General features: G+C 42.2%; 1 protein-coding gene across 2 annotated transcripts; it reads right to left on the reverse strand.

Annotated features, from left to right (window-relative positions):
- Positions 1-1,294: 1,294 nt before the first annotated feature.
- Positions 1,295-14,309, reverse strand: COPS8 (COP9 signalosome subunit 8). Of its 2 annotated transcripts, XM_082658631.1 has the most exons (8): positions 14,170-14,309; positions 13,043-13,113; positions 11,866-11,914; positions 10,528-10,660; positions 7,205-7,312; positions 5,035-5,097; positions 3,600-3,647; positions 1,295-2,873 (listed from the first exon to the last, which is right to left on the reverse strand). In XM_082658631.1, the coding sequence occupies exons 1-8, from the start codon at positions 14,245-14,247 to the stop codon at positions 2,794-2,796; spliced, it is 630 nt and encodes a 209-aa protein (XP_082514757.1). In that variant the 5' UTR covers positions 14,248-14,309; the 3' UTR covers positions 1,295-2,793. The 2 variants fall into 2 exon arrangements, with proteins under 2 accessions (XP_082514757.1, XP_082514758.1); XM_082658632.1 differs by lacking the exon at positions 3,600-3,647.
- Between the last annotated feature and the right edge of the window lie 2,881 nt (positions 14,310-17,190).

Genomic DNA, 17,190 nt, shown 5'->3' on the forward strand with positions numbered 1-17,190 from the left:
AGCAAGGTGCTGCCTGCGTGCAGCGGGCAGTCTCGGTAGCAGCCAGAGCACGAGGATGGGCTGATTCTCACCCCGTGGTCTCAGCAGCCACGGATACTCGTTCCCTAGATGCCTTACTTATTTCACTAGGGGCGGCAAAGGACTGCTTTTCTATCTGTATTTTTAGGTGGAATTCTTCCATGAAGAAGTTCCCATCATTGGTCAGCTGGCTACTGTGCAGGTTCCATTTTATTACTTTGGAGATTGCTAGGGCATCAATTCATTGTTCTGAAAACTGATAACTAAGCGAGTGTACTTTCTTGTATATGATGAGGTTTTTCTAATATTATAATTATGACCTTGCGATTAAAAATAGAAACACATATACCTATTTTTCATGCTCAATTTGTCTCATGTTTAGCCAGTGGGAACTCCTTCAAATTATGGCGAGCGGGGGCTACTCTTCGTTGTGGTGCACAGTCTTCTCATTGCGGTGGCTCCTCTTGTTGTGGAGCATGGGCTCGAGGTGCGCGGGCCTCAGTAGTTGTGGCTCACGGGCTCTAGAGCGCAGGCTCAGTAGCTGTGGTGCACAGGCTTAGCTGCTCGGTGGCGTGTGGGATCTTCCTGGACCAGGGCTTGAACCCAGGTCCCCTGCATTGGCAGGCAGATTCTTAACCACTGCGCCACCAGGGAAGCCCCAATCTACAATTATTGCCCCAGACCTAGTATTAACCATTTTGCAAATAAGTTCTTGTTCTATGTAGTTGAAAATGGAATTTAGAGACCACGACCTGGACATTGGTGGTTCTCATTGTTACTGGCTTATAATTCTTCTAGGCCTTTACAGATGGGCAGAGCTAGGAAATATTTACTGTTTAGAAAGAAAAATAAACCATATGAGGTTGTTGAGTCAAATTTAAGATTAGCTTCTAACATTAAATTATGTAATTTCCAATTGGTTTTATCCTATAATATACTTTTAATAATAATGGTAATTATTATCAAATAACGATTAACAAAATCGTTTTTGAAATTAACCATGAAACCATATTCAGTAGTTTGAGATTTTTTTGTCCTTTGTATGTATCCCATTGATAATGTAAAACAAAATACTATGAAATACTACGAGTCGCCTGAAATAATTTTTCCTCTATGCTCGACTGTCCTCCCCTTCCATTTTAGGGAACCATTTTTATTAGTTTTTGGTTTATCCTTCAATGGCTTCTGCTTGAAATACAGGTAAATATGCATGTATGCACAGTTGTATATCCATTCACCCTTTCTTATCCTCAAAATAACAGTATAAACCCCCGCTGCTTTGTGTTTTCACTTGAGATCACTTTTAGCGCACCGAGATCGTCACTCATTCATGCATGCATGCATTCTACAGCTGCATGGCGTCACCATACTGTACACTACTGTTTACTCAACTAGTCTCCTATTAATGAACATTTGGGTTGATTCCAATCTATTAAAACTAAGACCCGTGGATACAATTTGTCCTTAAACCTAGAAGTTCAAAGACTAGCAAACTAGCATTGTTACTTTCTAGCTATTGATCCTCTGACTTCTTGAATTTCCATTTCCTCAACTGTAAAACAAGAAGTTTTAACAACATGACTTATATCAAGGTTAAATAAAACATTAATTTAACAGGTATTTCCATAAATGTTAACAATAGCTGAAATAGCCAGTAAAGTCTATTTAAAATGAGTGAAAAACATGACTCATGTAATTACCACTATATAGGTCATTTCTATTTAATTAAGAAATTTGTAATTTAAAAGAGACAATGACAAATTAGAACACATCCACAGGAAGACAGGATAGTGAAACTTCTAGAAACTACCTTCGAAAAAACAGTTGAAAAATTCAATTAAATATTTATTGAACAAATGCAGAATAAATGAACTAGGGGGTGGTTTTAACCTGAAGATACAATAAACAACTTCAAATATCATTCAGAGGGCTGTCACACAAAACATGAAAGACTTGTTCAGTATTTCTCCAAAGGGCAGAACTTGACCCAAGGGCCAGACGTAAGCAGCCAAAAGGCTGCGGACAGCTGTACAGAGTGTGTCACTTAATCGCTTCTTTCCCAAACAATGCATTCCACACTTACACTTCCCTTCTTCTGAAAGGAAATATTACAACTTAATACTTCTCATGAATGTCTTTGACAAGTTGCATTTTCATGGCAAGCCCTCCACTGCCAGCAATGGATGTACTCACACTCTTAGAAAAAAATCTGAAGTTAACAAGCTGGTTTACTAGGGAGATGGCCTTTGTTCCTCAGCTCTATCTCAGCATTTTATATTTGTGATTCTCAGGAGGGGAGAGAAAAAGAGCATATTCTCCAAAGGGGGTGAATTAGAGTCCCCAGCACTTCAGATCCTGCCCCTGGGGACAGTCCTTCTCAAACCCCAGACGCATCACTGCAACTGTCAACCTGTGGTAGAGATGGGAGTGTGCTGTGTGCTGGGGCAGAAGAAGACAGCTGACAACAACTGTTCTACACGAAGCAGGAGAGCTGTATTTCACGAGTCACTAGGAAATATAAACTGACTGCCTAATACTGACGGGCTCCATCCAAACTGTCAAATATTACAAAATGAGAATTGTTTCAACAACCATTCAGCATGTTTAAGGACAAAATATATATAATATATTTTATATTATATACGTATTTTATCACATACTCAGTAAGGAATGCTGAGGTGCTTAATCCATCCAATAAAATTGAAAATAAGAATTTTACATTTTTCTGTCAGTATTCAGGATGCTGAAGGTGGATCTTGAACTCAGAATGATAAGTCAGTTTTCGAGGAAAGCCACATAATCGGTGAGTCTGGCTAACTGCTGTTCATTGGGGATGGGTGGAACGGGGGCAGGCTCTGCGCGTTGGAGACAGAAACACACTCAAGTCAGACACCAGGGTCACAAATCTTTGGTACTGCCACCCCCGCCCTCCAATGTCTTTAATTTAACAATACGGAAACTTTCTTAGCTTTGCCTTGATCTCGGACATTTAAAAAAAACAAGCCAAGAAGCATCAATTTTTATGAGTAGTTTTCCCAACCTGGGAGTAAAGGCATGTCTGGCTTTGCTGTTACTGAAGTTTTCCACGCGAAGGTTAAAAATACTTTTAACAGGTAATCCGTCTACCAAGGGAACATAGCCCTTCTTGGAAAGACCCTCCCCACATGACATTTACTTCCATAGTCACCTAGTGCTAGCCACATGCCAGGCACTCCTCTAGACTACTCAATTGTCAGTGAACAAAAAACCCACAAAGGACCCCATCCCCCAAAAGTTTACTTCTAACTTTTAAGCTACTAAGTGTCAGCCTGGGGCTGCGTCTGTGTCAATGCTGGTGAGATGCTCGATCACACCTCCCCTACAGGACACCCTGCGGCCAGGCCAGAGGGGATCACTACCTCCAGGTAAGCTACAGAGGGGAGTCCACACATTCACGGTTGTAACCAGATGTACTATTATAAATACCAAGTTAGGATTTCATCCCCTTGTTTATAAGATTAGAGCTAAGAAAAATAAATACTACAACAGCAAACAAGAAAAACGATGAAACAATTTTTAAATGAGCATATGAAAATACATACCTGAAAAGGGAATAAACCTGTTAAAGGAAACATCCAGGGCCCCTGCAACTAAATAAAATGTAGAGCCCAATTTACAGAAGTCATTGTAAAGAACCTTCACATAGAACATGTCATTTTTTTTTTTTTGCGGTACGCAGGCCTCTCACTGTTGTGGACTCTCCCGTTGCGGAGCACAGGCTCCGGACACACAGGCTCAGCGGCCATGGCTCACGGGCCCAGCTGCTCCACGGCATGTGGGATCTTCCCAGACCAGGGCACGAACCCGTGTCTCCTGCATCGGCAGGCGGACTCTCAACCACCGCACCACCAGGGAAGCCCAGAACATGTCATTTTTAATGCAGTGGCGTTCAGACAGAGACAGTTACGCTCTATTTTATTGCATTGCTTTTTTACTGCAGCAGTCTTCTCTCCCCATCTAGACTGACAGGACCCCCTCGCATCACTCCTCTGCACCCTCGCAGGTCCGAGCACATGGAGATTTGTGCACCACTTTACTGTGGGGTCAACAATGTCTAACAACAGGGGTTCAGAGCAGACGGAAGGAACTCTGGGATGAGGCAGATCACAAGGTTTACGGATGTGGGCACTGAGGCCAGCTCTAAGGACAGGGCAGGAAAGGCCACTCCTGGTAAGCAGGAGGGAGTGGAGCCTTCTTGCAGGAAGGAACGTGGCTCATTTCAGAGAGGAAGGCCGAGGGACCAGGAATTCAGGTGGAGACAATGAGGACAGGCCAAATCATTTAAGGCCTGTAAAGGCCAGAGACCTTAATTTTGTGAACGTTAAAGCCACTGAATATCTTGTTTAGGAGAAGAGTCTATGTGTCTACAGCATGAGGAGAAAGGGGAATTTCTGAATATTTTAAATATCTTTTTAAAAGGCAATAGTTTAGATATTAAGAATAAGCAGTTAGAAATGGCCCCATAAATAAAAGAACGAGAGATTAATACTTATTAAAAATTAAGTTGTAATAAAGATTATGAAACACTCACATAAAATAGTTTATGTATGAAATACATTAAAAAAATTAAGGTAAAACCAGGTGACTTTTTTTTTTTTTTTTGCAGTGTGCGGGCCTTTCACTGTTGTGGCCTCTCCCATTGAGGAGCACAGGCTCCGGACACGCAGGCTCAGCGGCCATGGCTCACGGTCCCAGCCGCTCCGCAGCACGTGGGATCTTCCTGGACCAGGGCATAAACCTGTGTCCCCTTCATCGGCAGGTGGACTCTCAAGCACTGCGCCACCAGGGAAGCCCCAGGTGACCTTTAAGATCCTTTCTACCCTAAGTGTCCATCCTATACCTGAACTTAACATGAGTTACTCTCATTTTGTTAGTATAGCAGAATTTTATATCAAATTATTCAAATTCAATGCCTGAAAAACTTCAGTGATCTTACAAGAGCTCAGTGCTGCAAGACGGACGAAGAGCTCCACCTACCTGGCTTTCTGGGCATGACCATCCTCGTGGCGGAGTCGGCCTGCCATCCTTGTTCTAGGATACCTAAAAATGTGTATTTAACACAGAAATGAATTAAAAAAACCAAAAACTTTTCATTTACAAGATTCACAATCTGTCAATGACACTACTTGTACGGGAGACCTGACGTGTGTAGATTAACCTGTAATGTGTATTTTTAACTAGAAGCGTATACTAGAGACAGCATTCTCATGGGAACTTATTTTTGAAATATTTCTGAAACATCTATGATTTTATTCTATCAGGCTGCTATAATCACTAACAGATGATTAGTTTTCTATAATATATATATATATATTATAGTATTAACCTGATCAAACCTTATTAAAGACAGACATAAGGAAGACTTATTTAGTATCTTCTATAATCATTACATCAGTAATAACAAAGACGATGGTGACAATAAAAACAACAGCATACATACACAACACAGAAGGCTGGCCACTAGGTACTGTGCTAGGTGCTCTTACAGGGATCACTTTACGTAATCACCACAACAACTCTGTAAGGGGACACAGCACCATAATTGAACAGACGTGGAAAAGGAAGTTTAGAGAATTCCAGTAAATTGCCTTAGGTCACGTAGCTAGCATGGGGAAGGGTACCAGGATTCACACTCAGTCAGTTAAGAGTATGGACTCTGGGATATACTATTTATTAGATAATAAATTATGGATCAATTTCAAAACAGTCAAAACAAATAAATGTTTGTATTAGTAAGTAACAGTATGATTTACTATAAGAACGTTCATTAACCTGCCGTCTATGCGTCTAGAACTGTGCTAGGCCTTGGAAATTTATAATCTGTGGTGCTTAGTGGAGCTCGTATTTTGACTGGAGAATCCACCATCGTAAAACAACGCCACAAGGCACATGCAGTATTAATATTCTACAGCAACCTAGCAAGGGGAGGGGACAGTTTGGGCATGACCTGAAAAATGAAAATGCAAAAGCACATCTGGAAACCAGTGGCTAAGAGTGGGGTGCAAGCACCTAGGTTACTGTTAAGAAATGGTGAGGGAAAAGTTGGGCTGAACAGGGATACTGGGATGAGACCGCCTTCGCCACGGAAGGGTGAAATAGGGATTTCTAAATGCGAGTTCCAGACCAACTAAAACTTCCTTCCCTGAGAAAACCCACCAACCAAACCCCCACCTCGTGCTGATTTTCAAAGGAAGAGAAATAATTTAAAGACGTTACAAAGTTTAAGCTCAGAATTATGAATATAATGTTACCACCTGGCATGTTTAGAAGCAAATGATGTGCACATGCTTTATTTTCTTGCATCTCACATTTTCTACCACTTGTAACAACTATGCTGTAACCTGGGGCTCAGATGTGGGAATGTTATCGAATGCTTGACTCTGTATCCCCATTCGCTATCTTTTTCTTCCAGTAACTCACTGTTCTCACCACCTTCTTCTCCGTCCCACTCTTAGTCAACAGCAGCTCTAATTTTTCCTTCCTGGGCATCAACTTGGAGAGCTCACTATCACTTAGTAGGGCTTAGGAGTTGATCAAAGGTCTTAGAGATAAAAGTAGAAAATATTCAGGGGTCAGACCATGGGTACCATGATAAGAAATAGCTACACGAACATTAAAGAGGTTCCATAAGGAAAGAGCTAGAATAATCACATGCAACAAGCGTACATCTCAAAGACACAGTCAAATGTTAATTTCATAAAAATGGCAAAGTATTCCTTTACAAAGCTCCTGTTCTAAGACATCTCTAACTGCTGCCTGTCTTTGGCAAAAAGTGCTTTAGTAAACACAAACCCGAGATTTCTCATCCACACGCAGAAGTCAAAAAAACTCTATGAACCAAAAAGTCTTCTTTAACCGCCATGGTGGCGAAATCTGATGCGAACCCCCAAGCCTTTTCTGTACACTCGTCCCTGACGCCACCTGCGTGCGGGTCTGCGCTCTGCTGCCTGCAGAACCACGACTGGGCTTGGCCACGTGCTGCTGGTTGCTACGGTTTGTGCAGTGCAGGTCTGCCAGCACCTTTCTAAAGAACACACACAACCTGAACTCCAAAACACATCCTGTTCCAATGGTTTCAGATAAGGGACCGTGGACCTGTAATTTACACTTCCGTTTTCCCTGAAAGTAAAAAGTAAGCCCCAAATACCTTTCACAGCCTCTTCCACGGGAAGTCCAACAAAGGCTGCGAAATCGTCGGCAATGATGGAGGTATATGCCTGAGAGACCAGGGCGAAGGCTCGCCTCCGGGTGGCATCTATTGTGGGAGGGGAGGTTTGACAAACAGTGAACCACAAGAGCTGGCATTTTTTGAAACACACAATTAAATTATTACATCACTGTCCTTGTCCAAGTTTGATAAGCAAGACTACATCAACCTAAATTTCTGTGTTTACAGGTACAGCTGTAGGCGCCTAACATGTAAGAGGGGCTCAAATATTGCTGAATAAACACATGCACTTCCTCTTAGGTCAAAAAATCTCAGGTGACAATAAAAATTACAAAGATGGAAAAAAGTTAATATACACAAGACTCCAGCTCTAAGAAAATTTCATTTAAATTTGGGATGTACTGGGGATGTATATTTCAAAATTTTTCTTTTATCTCACTTATAAAAACTAGAAAGAATGGAGCAGAAATTACCTAGTCCCATAATTAGTTGTCCTTTCTCATCAGGGCCTCTGCTATAGGACCACACCTGGGAGTTGCAGAGCAAACCTTGTAACTAGAGCACCTTCCTAACTTTCAAGTCTACTCTGAACTCTTGACGTCATTCAGGTGCAAATCCTGAATGACTGAGCCTCACAGAAAGGGGCTGCAAGCAATTCCAGCAACAAAACCTCCTCCCTGGAGACCACATGTGGGATTTCCGCCCCCCAGGCTTAAATTTCCACATTAAATAATTCAGGAAGAAGCAGAGACAATAACCAAATGGTAGAAAGTGGAGCCCAGCTGGCCTGTCTTCCCGCCCACTGCTCCTTGAGTAACACAAAGCATCCTCCACCTGCCTTCAACATGCTTAGCAAGTGTTCTGGATTTTACTTTCCACACTTAATAGGCAGGTATACACGTACAAGATAGCCCTGCAACATAAGAAAATCCGCTCTCCACTCCTGGGACACCGCCTAACAGCCACATCAATCCCCGTAGACACCCTGCTCCAAAGTGGCCTGCTGGCTCTCAGAGAGGAGCCTTACACCTTCTCATCCCTGCGGCGCTGGGTGTATGCTGCTGTGTGGTCTGAACCGCCCTCCTCTCTTCTAGTCCCAGGTCTGTTTATAAACTCTCCCTGTGGCACTGGAGTCACTGCAATCTCCGCCTTTCTCTGAACTCACAGTAACGTTTACTTATTGAACAAGCAATCTTTTACCACCTATGGTGTACACTGCACCCCTCCTCACCCCATCGTCTCAATTATATCCGGAACTTCTCTGCAGGAGGGCTTTTATATCTTTATATCCCCTGAGGGGCCCAGCATCTCTAAGGAAGTATGTGCTGTACACAGGCTTGTGGAAGGTCTCACCAGGACCCAAGGGGGCCCGATCCCAGCCCTAGGCTTTGTGCTCCCATCTGCCTGAAAAATCGCGGGCAGTCAATCACCTTGTGTCATTTCTCACTGAGGCTGACACCCTCCCCAGCTTTCACTGAGCCACTGTTTGCTCCTCTTCCAATTCCTTCCTTCTTGCTACCAACTCTCAGCAAACGACCTTAAATCAGACTTCTAATACAGCTTAGAGATGAAGGAACTTTTTCCGTTCAAGGCTACAGACATTCAGTGGAAAAGAACCGAGAGCAACAATGAAAGAGGAAAATACAAGGGCGCACCGAAAACTACATTCATTTGGCAAGCTTACCATATTGTAAAAACATTCACTTTAGTTCAAGTACTCTGGTCAGATTCTCAGATTTGAAAAAGATGGGGAACAGAACAAGAATAGAATGTGAATGAAAGAGAAAAACAGAATGGAGAGAAGAGAAACATACAAGGGGAGGCACAGCAGACTGACAAGGAGAGCAGAAATCAAGGCTAAGTGATCCAGGGCACCAGTGAGACACTCAGGCGGCTTTTAACCTCTCAGCGCGAATGAATCTGACATCTGCATTCTCACCAGTCACTATGTGGCCCGGGAGATCTAGGAGACGTGTAACCTCAGGAGGGCACGCGTTACAACGACAAGCTGGAAGGTGGCATCAGTGGAGCTCGCACCTAATACTGCTGGCAATTCATCCTGGGACAGTCCTGGGGAGACCCTAAGAGAATGCTCATTCTTTTGTTCAACGAATACTTAAATGTGCCTATTATCTACCGGGAACTGCCAACTGCCGGCACTGGAGACACAAGGGAAGGTGAGCTTGCTGTCCTTCCCAACCCATCTCTGCCCTTAAATTCCAGGGCGGCGGCCACCCAGGCCTGTGGCACCTGGGCTCCCTTACTCCGTGAATGGGATTCTGCAGGGCAGGGAGTGTATTTCCTCGGCCCCTCCCTGTCTCGCTCTGGCTAAAGCTCTGTATCCCCGCTCCTCAGGGCTTATGCAACGCGGTTAAGGCTGCCTCCAGTGCGGAGATCCAAAGCTGCCCCCACTGCGCCGGCGCAGCAGTGACCCCACATGCCTCCCTCCCACCGCTGCCGGCTCCGTGCCCCTACTCACTTCCCCCACGCTGAAAGGAAGCGACTCCTGTTTCCTCACTCACACTGCTCTGCTTCACCACGCCAAGCACCGGGTGCACCTCGGTAGCAACCTTCCCCTCCTGCCCCTGAAAAGCTGACATGTCCTGCCAGAGTGATGAGCGATTCTCAAGAACTTCTGCTCACTGATTCCTCCAGAGCAGAAGGGCGGACAGTGAGGGCAGGTAGTGGCCAGAGAAACAAGGTAACAAGAAGTGAGGGTATAACAACATATAAGAGGGGGAACCAAGAGACTGGAAGCAAACGCTGGGGGTGGGAGAATGGAAAGAGAGAAGCACGGGGGAGTTTTGTTGCAGGATCAGTGCTATGTCACACCAGACTTGCAATCTTTCAGCGTGATTAAAAGAAGTTTGAGCATCTGCGTACTGAATTGATTAATCACAAATCCAGAAGCTGGAGACAACTCCATCAAATGCTGAGGTCCACAGAGTCCAAAGCAGTCTCTACTTTCAAACATGCGGGCTTGAAATCTTATCCAACTCATGACCTGGACTTATTAGAATATTACATTTCATTTCAGTAGCAAAAAAAACACCTCTTACTGACAAGCAACTTCACTTCTAGAATTAAATTAATAGACAGTGAGGTCCTCAGCTGCCGACATAAACTCAAGCAACGTGAAATCAAAGCATGATTACAGCAAATCTAAAAAAGACTTCTGAAAACCCTACTCACTTAGCAGAGCGTACCTATTTTCACACACATCATCGACTTACTTCAACACCCTGGCACCTTAGGGGAACAGGTCTAGTCTGACTTAATTCTGAGCCACAAAGAAACACTACCTCTAAGTGCCTCCATGATTGGCTGGACCGTCTCAGACCACGGGTGAGCGCTGATGGTGGTATAGATCCCGGGGAAATCTCTCTGCCAGATTCTTTGTCCTACCGACCAAATTCCCCCAAGTTCAGAATTTGCCTGCAATAAATATCATTGCCTCATTTGAAGATATTCACTCTGCACATATACCAACAAATGTATCTTAAAACATAATTCAACATTTCTTTTAAGAGGTGTAATTACTTTTTCAGCCCAACCACTATCAAAAAGGTTTTCAAATGTTTTGAACAGTACTGTAGAATTTATTTGCACGTTTTATTATAACAGAAAATTAAGGCATGGGAAATTAGTCCAACAATATTTCACAAATAAGTTTAGGAATTAGTTATCTGAAACACTGTTTTTTGAAGATTTACATTTATTTACATTTCATATACACTTATGTATAGTATACAGAACATGTACTAATCCACATATGCATGTACATAAAATACATACACCTATTCTTAGGGCAAAAATAGTAGCAAAATGGCTAATAATATAGACTCCCAATCTAAGATGTCATAAAATGTAGCCTAAGGATAAAGTTCCCACTAATATCACTGAAATATCATCTCATTTACAGCTTTATTTTAAACCAGTAAAGCTGGAGGAACATTCCAAACTTACTTAATAGAATGTGGAGGAAAGAAAGAGAGTATAAATGCTAATCTGATCTGCTGCTGAATATCAATAATGAACCAAGGAATTTAGGTGAATTCTTATTAATGCTCTGTGAATGTACAAAAAATTCACTTCACATTTATGCTAGACACAGTGAATCACCTGAAATTAAAAATTTACTTCATTCCATCTTGGAAGAAACTTTTAAGTGAGTTCATCTATTCTCACACGAAAAACAAGAAATCCAAAATCCTAATTAGCAAAAATCTTAATGCTCTGAATAATTATTATTTTTAGAGTGTTCTTGTAAATAATACTAGTTGCAAAATAAATACCATTATAGGAAACTGCACAGATCAGTTAAAAAAAAAAACCTAACAAACTAAAACCAAACTTTTACCTAAACTGACCCAGTTGTTTATTGCGTAAATTGACACTTTGCTACAAAGTGTCTTAAGAAACCTGATCGGCAGGAGTTGAGCACAGATTTCTGTACCACCCAAGGGAAATTACAATTTCTGATGAGAAGAATTTGTAGATCTATTCTTAAACTTTAATACCAGTTTAATAACTATTTCTGTGATCCACATGAAAAAGAAAACAGAAACTTTTAAGAGATTGCTTTTTAAATGAATGTCATTACTATATTAAAGTAATAAGGTATATTGAAGACTACTTACAGATTTTATAGCAGGTGGTATTCTTTTCCAAAGATATCTTGCATTATTCCTAATTTACACCCCCCCAAGAAAGAATAAGCAATTTAAAAAAATCACCTCCGTAAATGTTTAGAATTCTAGATCCCAGAAGTATACTTTAAAATACTCTATAAAACACAGAGTGAAATTCATATGAGTTTACCCAGGGGAAGTAACAGTGGTTTTCCAGATAAAAGACATGAAATATTTTTACCAAAGTAATGTTTTACCATTTTTAGTGAATTTTTAAATTAATAATACAGATCTTAAATTGAGGCAACACTACAAAGCCTTAAATAGAACTGCCTAAATAATTTATTCATATATAAAATAAACAAATTCATACACTTTCAGGGTCCTGGCATTCCCTGACAATATACACAGTACACGATGCTTTTCTCCTTATCATGACCCCTCGTCCTACTAGTGGATATAGAGCCACCAAAACTTCAAGGTAGTTCTTTTTTTTTTTTAAAGAGTTCACAAGCTTGAATGACATCAAGCATATGACATAATGAAAATCTCAGTTTAGTTTAAAAGGTATGAAATGAAAAGGTTTAGAAGAATTTAAAACAAAATTTAACAGTAACCATCAGTGGGTTACAGAACTACAAGGGACTCTTTTTGCACAACTATACTTTCTGACTTTTCTTCAATGAACGTGAATTAGGAATAATTAAAAAACAAAAACCTTTCAAGAACTGTCATACATGTTAGTAACAAATTCCTCTTAGTCGTCTCAATCTTCCCTTTCAGTTTCTCTCAGTCTCAATAGAGACTGGGAAGTTAAGTAAACAGTTTAAGTCAACAGTAAAGTAAACTTTAGATGTGAAGTTAAGTAAACAGAGGTCATAAAAGACAGAGGTTTTATAACAAGAGAATAAAGAAAAGATCAATAGATTTAAAGGAATTTACTGACAATGCAGTTTCTCGTAACAAACTGGAATGTTTTTTACAAGGTATATGTAAAACAGGTGTATTTAAAAATAACTCAGACTAATCATAATTTCTTGTCATGATTCCATATACGAAATAAACATATTAAGTATTACACTAAAAAGTATAGCTCCTTGTGCCTATGCTTTAGTGCTGGTACTTCAAGGCAAGAATAACTTCTTGAGGAAAACGCTTCTCTTAGCTTTAGGTAAAAGGTACTTACATGTCATTATAAAGCAGATATAAAGCTAGAAGCTGACCATACACTGGGGGTGTAGCAACTCCTCCTGGAGCCTGTAAGACCAAAAAACAAAAGAAAAAAAACCTCATTTATTCTTATACTTTTATATTTTTAGAAGTGTTTTCTTAACTCATCTAAAGAGTAAGTATATTCTATAGTACTTACAGATGGAGAGACAGCTTAGAGGAGTATCGCACAGTAAAAAGCCAGAGTATTAAGTTTAGATCTGTCATCAGATGTGACTTCTCCCCCTCTGGGCCTCTGTGTCTTCATACGCACAAGAGTATTTAAATGGGATCCCTTTCCCAGTTCTCAAATTCTTATTTAAATAGCCTCACTATTATAGGAAGTATTTCCAACAAATTCCTAAAGCAATATGATTCTGCCCATTATACCGAATATGTTAAATAGCTACATAAATGAGTAATAAAGAGAAAAACATCACAGCTGAGTTACAAAGACACTACTCCCCTCATTCAATTTTAATTCATTCAGGAGACATCTACTAAGCGTCTGTTAGTGAGCGGCTGCTTCTTCGCAGTTCCCTCCTTTGGTTAATTAGCTTTTTAGACCAATGCTATACATGTCTTTAAGGGCCTTTCTAAGAAAAAAAAAACAAACCCTTAATTACTTTAGTAGTTGCATGATATAACCTTCACCTGCCCTACTGAAAACAAACGGTAAGCTTCAGTGATCACAGGAGACTAAGGGCTTTCCGGATTAATAAAAGGTTACAAGTTACATCTTCTTGGTCTGTGTGTAGGCCTGCACAAACGTCTTTAATAATATACATATCCTCCACCTCTCCCCACAATGGGGAGGAAAGAGATTTAGTTTAATACGAGAAGCATAAAGGATGTTAGGAGCAAAGATGCACAGCGTTTTCGGGCTCACTAGCTGAAGACAAACAACAGAAAGCTCCGAGCGAGTTGGGGGAGGCCAGGCCTGGATGCTTAGCCTTCGGAGCAGGCCCCGGCGGCCCGGACTCCACACGCCCAGCTCCCGCGCCCGCAAGGGGCCGGCCCCAAGCCCCGTGGGCCCCAGGCCCCGTTACCCTGGAGACCGGGGCGGCCCGAAGCCACGAGCGACCCCACGAGGAGAATGGCTACCTCGAGCTCCTGGTTCTCGCACTGATCCAGCAACTTTCTGAAACTAAAGGAACTTTCCGCCATCACCGCCACTGGCATTTTCCCGGCCGGTCCCGCCACCGAACCTCCCCGCCGAGCCGGACCTCAGACTGTCCCTCGGGGCGTCGCGCCCGCGATGACGTAAAAGCCGACGATGCCGCCGAGCGCCCATGCGCAGGCGCCTCGTTGGTTCCGCCGCGTCAGCAGACATCCCTGCGGTCGGGAGGGTATGCCACCGCTCTGGCCGGCGCTCTCGGTGCTCTGGAGGACTGGCCCGGCCTCCAAGGCAGCCAGTCGCTTTAAGAGCGTGCAGCCAAAGTCGGGATGGGAGGGGTTTAGTGCCTATTTGAGGACGATTAGACGTCTTTGCTTTGAGGCCATGCAAATTTAAACGTTCAAAACCTAACTTTTGGTTCCTCCCGCACCTACTCCTTCAGCAGCCCTGCCACATCGGTGAAGGCGCTGCGGTGCCCTGCGGGGCTCCCCTCCAGCGACCTCACGTCCCCACCTCCGAGGGAAGCTGCGCTGACCTGGACCTCCAGCACTGCCCGAACTGCAACGTTATCCTGACTTCCACTCCTGCCTCCCTCCAGGCTACTCCCCACACAGCCACCGGAGCCGAAACGATGCTTTCGGAAACATAAATCAGATCTTGTTGCTCTGATGAAAATGATAGCATAACAACAAATTCCTAAAATCCAGTCTTTCACATTGCTTGCAGAGGGCTTCAAGATCTAATTCCCAGATCCCCTCTGACTCGCTCTGGCCATCCTGGCCTCCTTAGTTTTCTGCCCGGTGCTTATCGTTAGCGAACATTATGTTGTGAATTATTTATTTACATCTTTGTTTTGCTGCCCTTGGCTACACAGCCAGGGAAGTGACTTCCATTTGTCCCATGTTGCAGGGCTGGCTACACTATTTATGGGCCCAGAGGAAATTGAAAACGCAGGTCCCTTGTTCAAAAAACAGGGGAAAGTACAATTAAAGCTATGTAATATAAAACTTTTCCCTTTATTCGCAGTGTGTCTCTCAGACTTTCACATCATTTCAAAAACTGCTATTTCATATCCTAAGTAAAGAAAAAGTAATACAATTTTAAATTATTAGCATGAATTTTACCATCCATCTTTATGCAAAGCCCGTTAAATTTTATTTTATTTTAATTAATTTGTTATTGAAGCATACTTGATTTACAATGTTGTGTTAGTTTCTGGTGTACAGCAAAGTGATTCAGTTCTATATATGTGTATACATATTCTTTTTCATATTCTTTTCCATTATAGTTTATCACAGGATATTGACTATAATTCCCTGTGCTATACAGTAAGACCTTGTTGTTTATCCATTCTATGTAGAATAGTTTGCATCTGCTAATCTCAAACTCCCAATCCATCCATTGGGAAGCCAGTTTTAAAAGCAAATATAAGTGCATTTAACTGATACGTGGAATCACAGAAATCACACAATTTGTATTTCATAGCTCGTACATGTGTGTGTATTTTATCCTTATCAGAACCATGGGAATGCTTCACAAAATGAACTCAACTGTTTTTACCACACTTTGTTTTTTGCAGAAGCCCTACCAGCACTCCCTACCTTAGTTAGGCTTATGGATGTGTGAGGGAGGACTGAAAGCAAAAGGAACTATGGGTTGCCCTATCTTGCCCTTCACTGTTACGTTATTGTTTTCAAAACAAAGGAATATTTAGCATCATACAAGGAAGTAACACAAGTAAGAAAGAATATGATCAGGTTCCTTGATTATTCATGTTTCTTAGGACACCGTTGTCTACATTATGCATTTGAAGCCAGTTCAGGTTCTAAGGGGAAAATGTGGCCTTTCAGGGATGTCAGCACCCAGCGTACTCTATTGAAGACATAACACAGTTGCCTTGCACTCATGTTGAGTCTTGGGTGGGTGAATTCCCACCACTGGGGATCCACTGAGAATTCTAGATTCATGGGTTATTTTAAACACGCTCTGGAATGGCAGACAACACACTGCATGTGTCTCTCTGCTTGTGTTTCCACTGTCCCTGTGGACTTCATTTACCAAACACAAGCTAGAAGATAAAATTATTAAGGATGCTAAGACAGTGATGGCTTTACTGATTAGTTTTGCAGAATCAACACTGTTTCCACATGGAAATGATTGTGTTTAGTAATGCATTGGATGGAATATAAAAATAAAAACTGACTACAGGGCTTCCCTGGTGGCGCAGTGGTTGAGAGTCCGCCTGCCGATGCGGGGGACACGGGTTCGTGCCCTGGTCCGGGAAGATCCCACATGCCGCGGAGCGGCTGGGCCCGTGAGCCATGACCGCTGAACCTGCGCGTCTGGAGCCTGTGCTCCACAACGGGAGAGGCCACAACAGTGAGAGGCCCGCGTACCGCAAAAAAAAAAAAAAAAAAAAAAAAAGACTACAAAAGTCCCTTGAAGAATAGCCAACCTTAAATAGGAAGGTATCAAATAGCTAGTATAACTAGATATTTTGAAGGAATAAAGCAACAAAGTTTCATTAATCATGCAGAAGAGAGAAGGACTCAGGGCAGAATGATTCTGAGATCATTCCGTAAAGTTTGAGGAGCCAGATTTTGAATTTTCAACATGTGAGAATGGCTCCCAGCCTACTTCTGACTAAGAAGGATCCAGTGGGAAGATGGCTAATTCAGATCCCTGAAATTTCACCTGATTCCAGCAGTTTGATCATTTAAAGGGAAAACTATGATTTTAAAGCTTTGGCAGGTAATATGGGTTGCTAAAAGATGAAGACAATAGATGGGTTTTTTGCTGAACAGAAAATCACAATAAAGCTTTGGAAATACAATCACAGGTTAGAGGTAGAGTTTGGGGTGTCAGTCAGAGGACCAAGCTCTTCTTAAACAGACAGGTACAGGGATTTGGGAATTGGAGGCTGGGAGCTACAGGGGGGAAGGAAGAGAGTCTTGGAGAGGGAAAGAGGGCTCTGAATGTGAGGGGAATGGAGTAATTGGGGGCCTATG

Source organism: Grampus griseus (genome assembly GCF_964374135.1).
Source record: "Grampus griseus genome assembly, chromosome: 7".
Lineage (NCBI taxonomy): Eukaryota > Metazoa > Chordata > Mammalia > Artiodactyla > Delphinidae > Grampus > Grampus griseus.

What these genes read in the sequence shown, in the direction of transcription:
- COPS8 (XM_082658631.1), bottom strand. Translation starts at nt 14,247, where the DNA reads ATGCCAGTGGCGGTGATGGCGGAAAGTTCCTTTAGTTTCAGAAAGTTG. An exon ending in GCGAGAACCAGGAGCTCGAG is followed by an intron (nt 13,114 to 14,169) that starts GTAGCCATTCTC and finishes TTGGTCTTACAG; the next exon opens with GCTCCAGGAGGAGTTGCTAC. An exon ending in AATCATGGAGGCACTTAGAG is followed by an intron (nt 7,313 to 10,527) that starts GTAGTGTTTCTT and finishes CTCCCACAATAG; the next exon opens with ATGCCACCCGGAGGCGAGCC.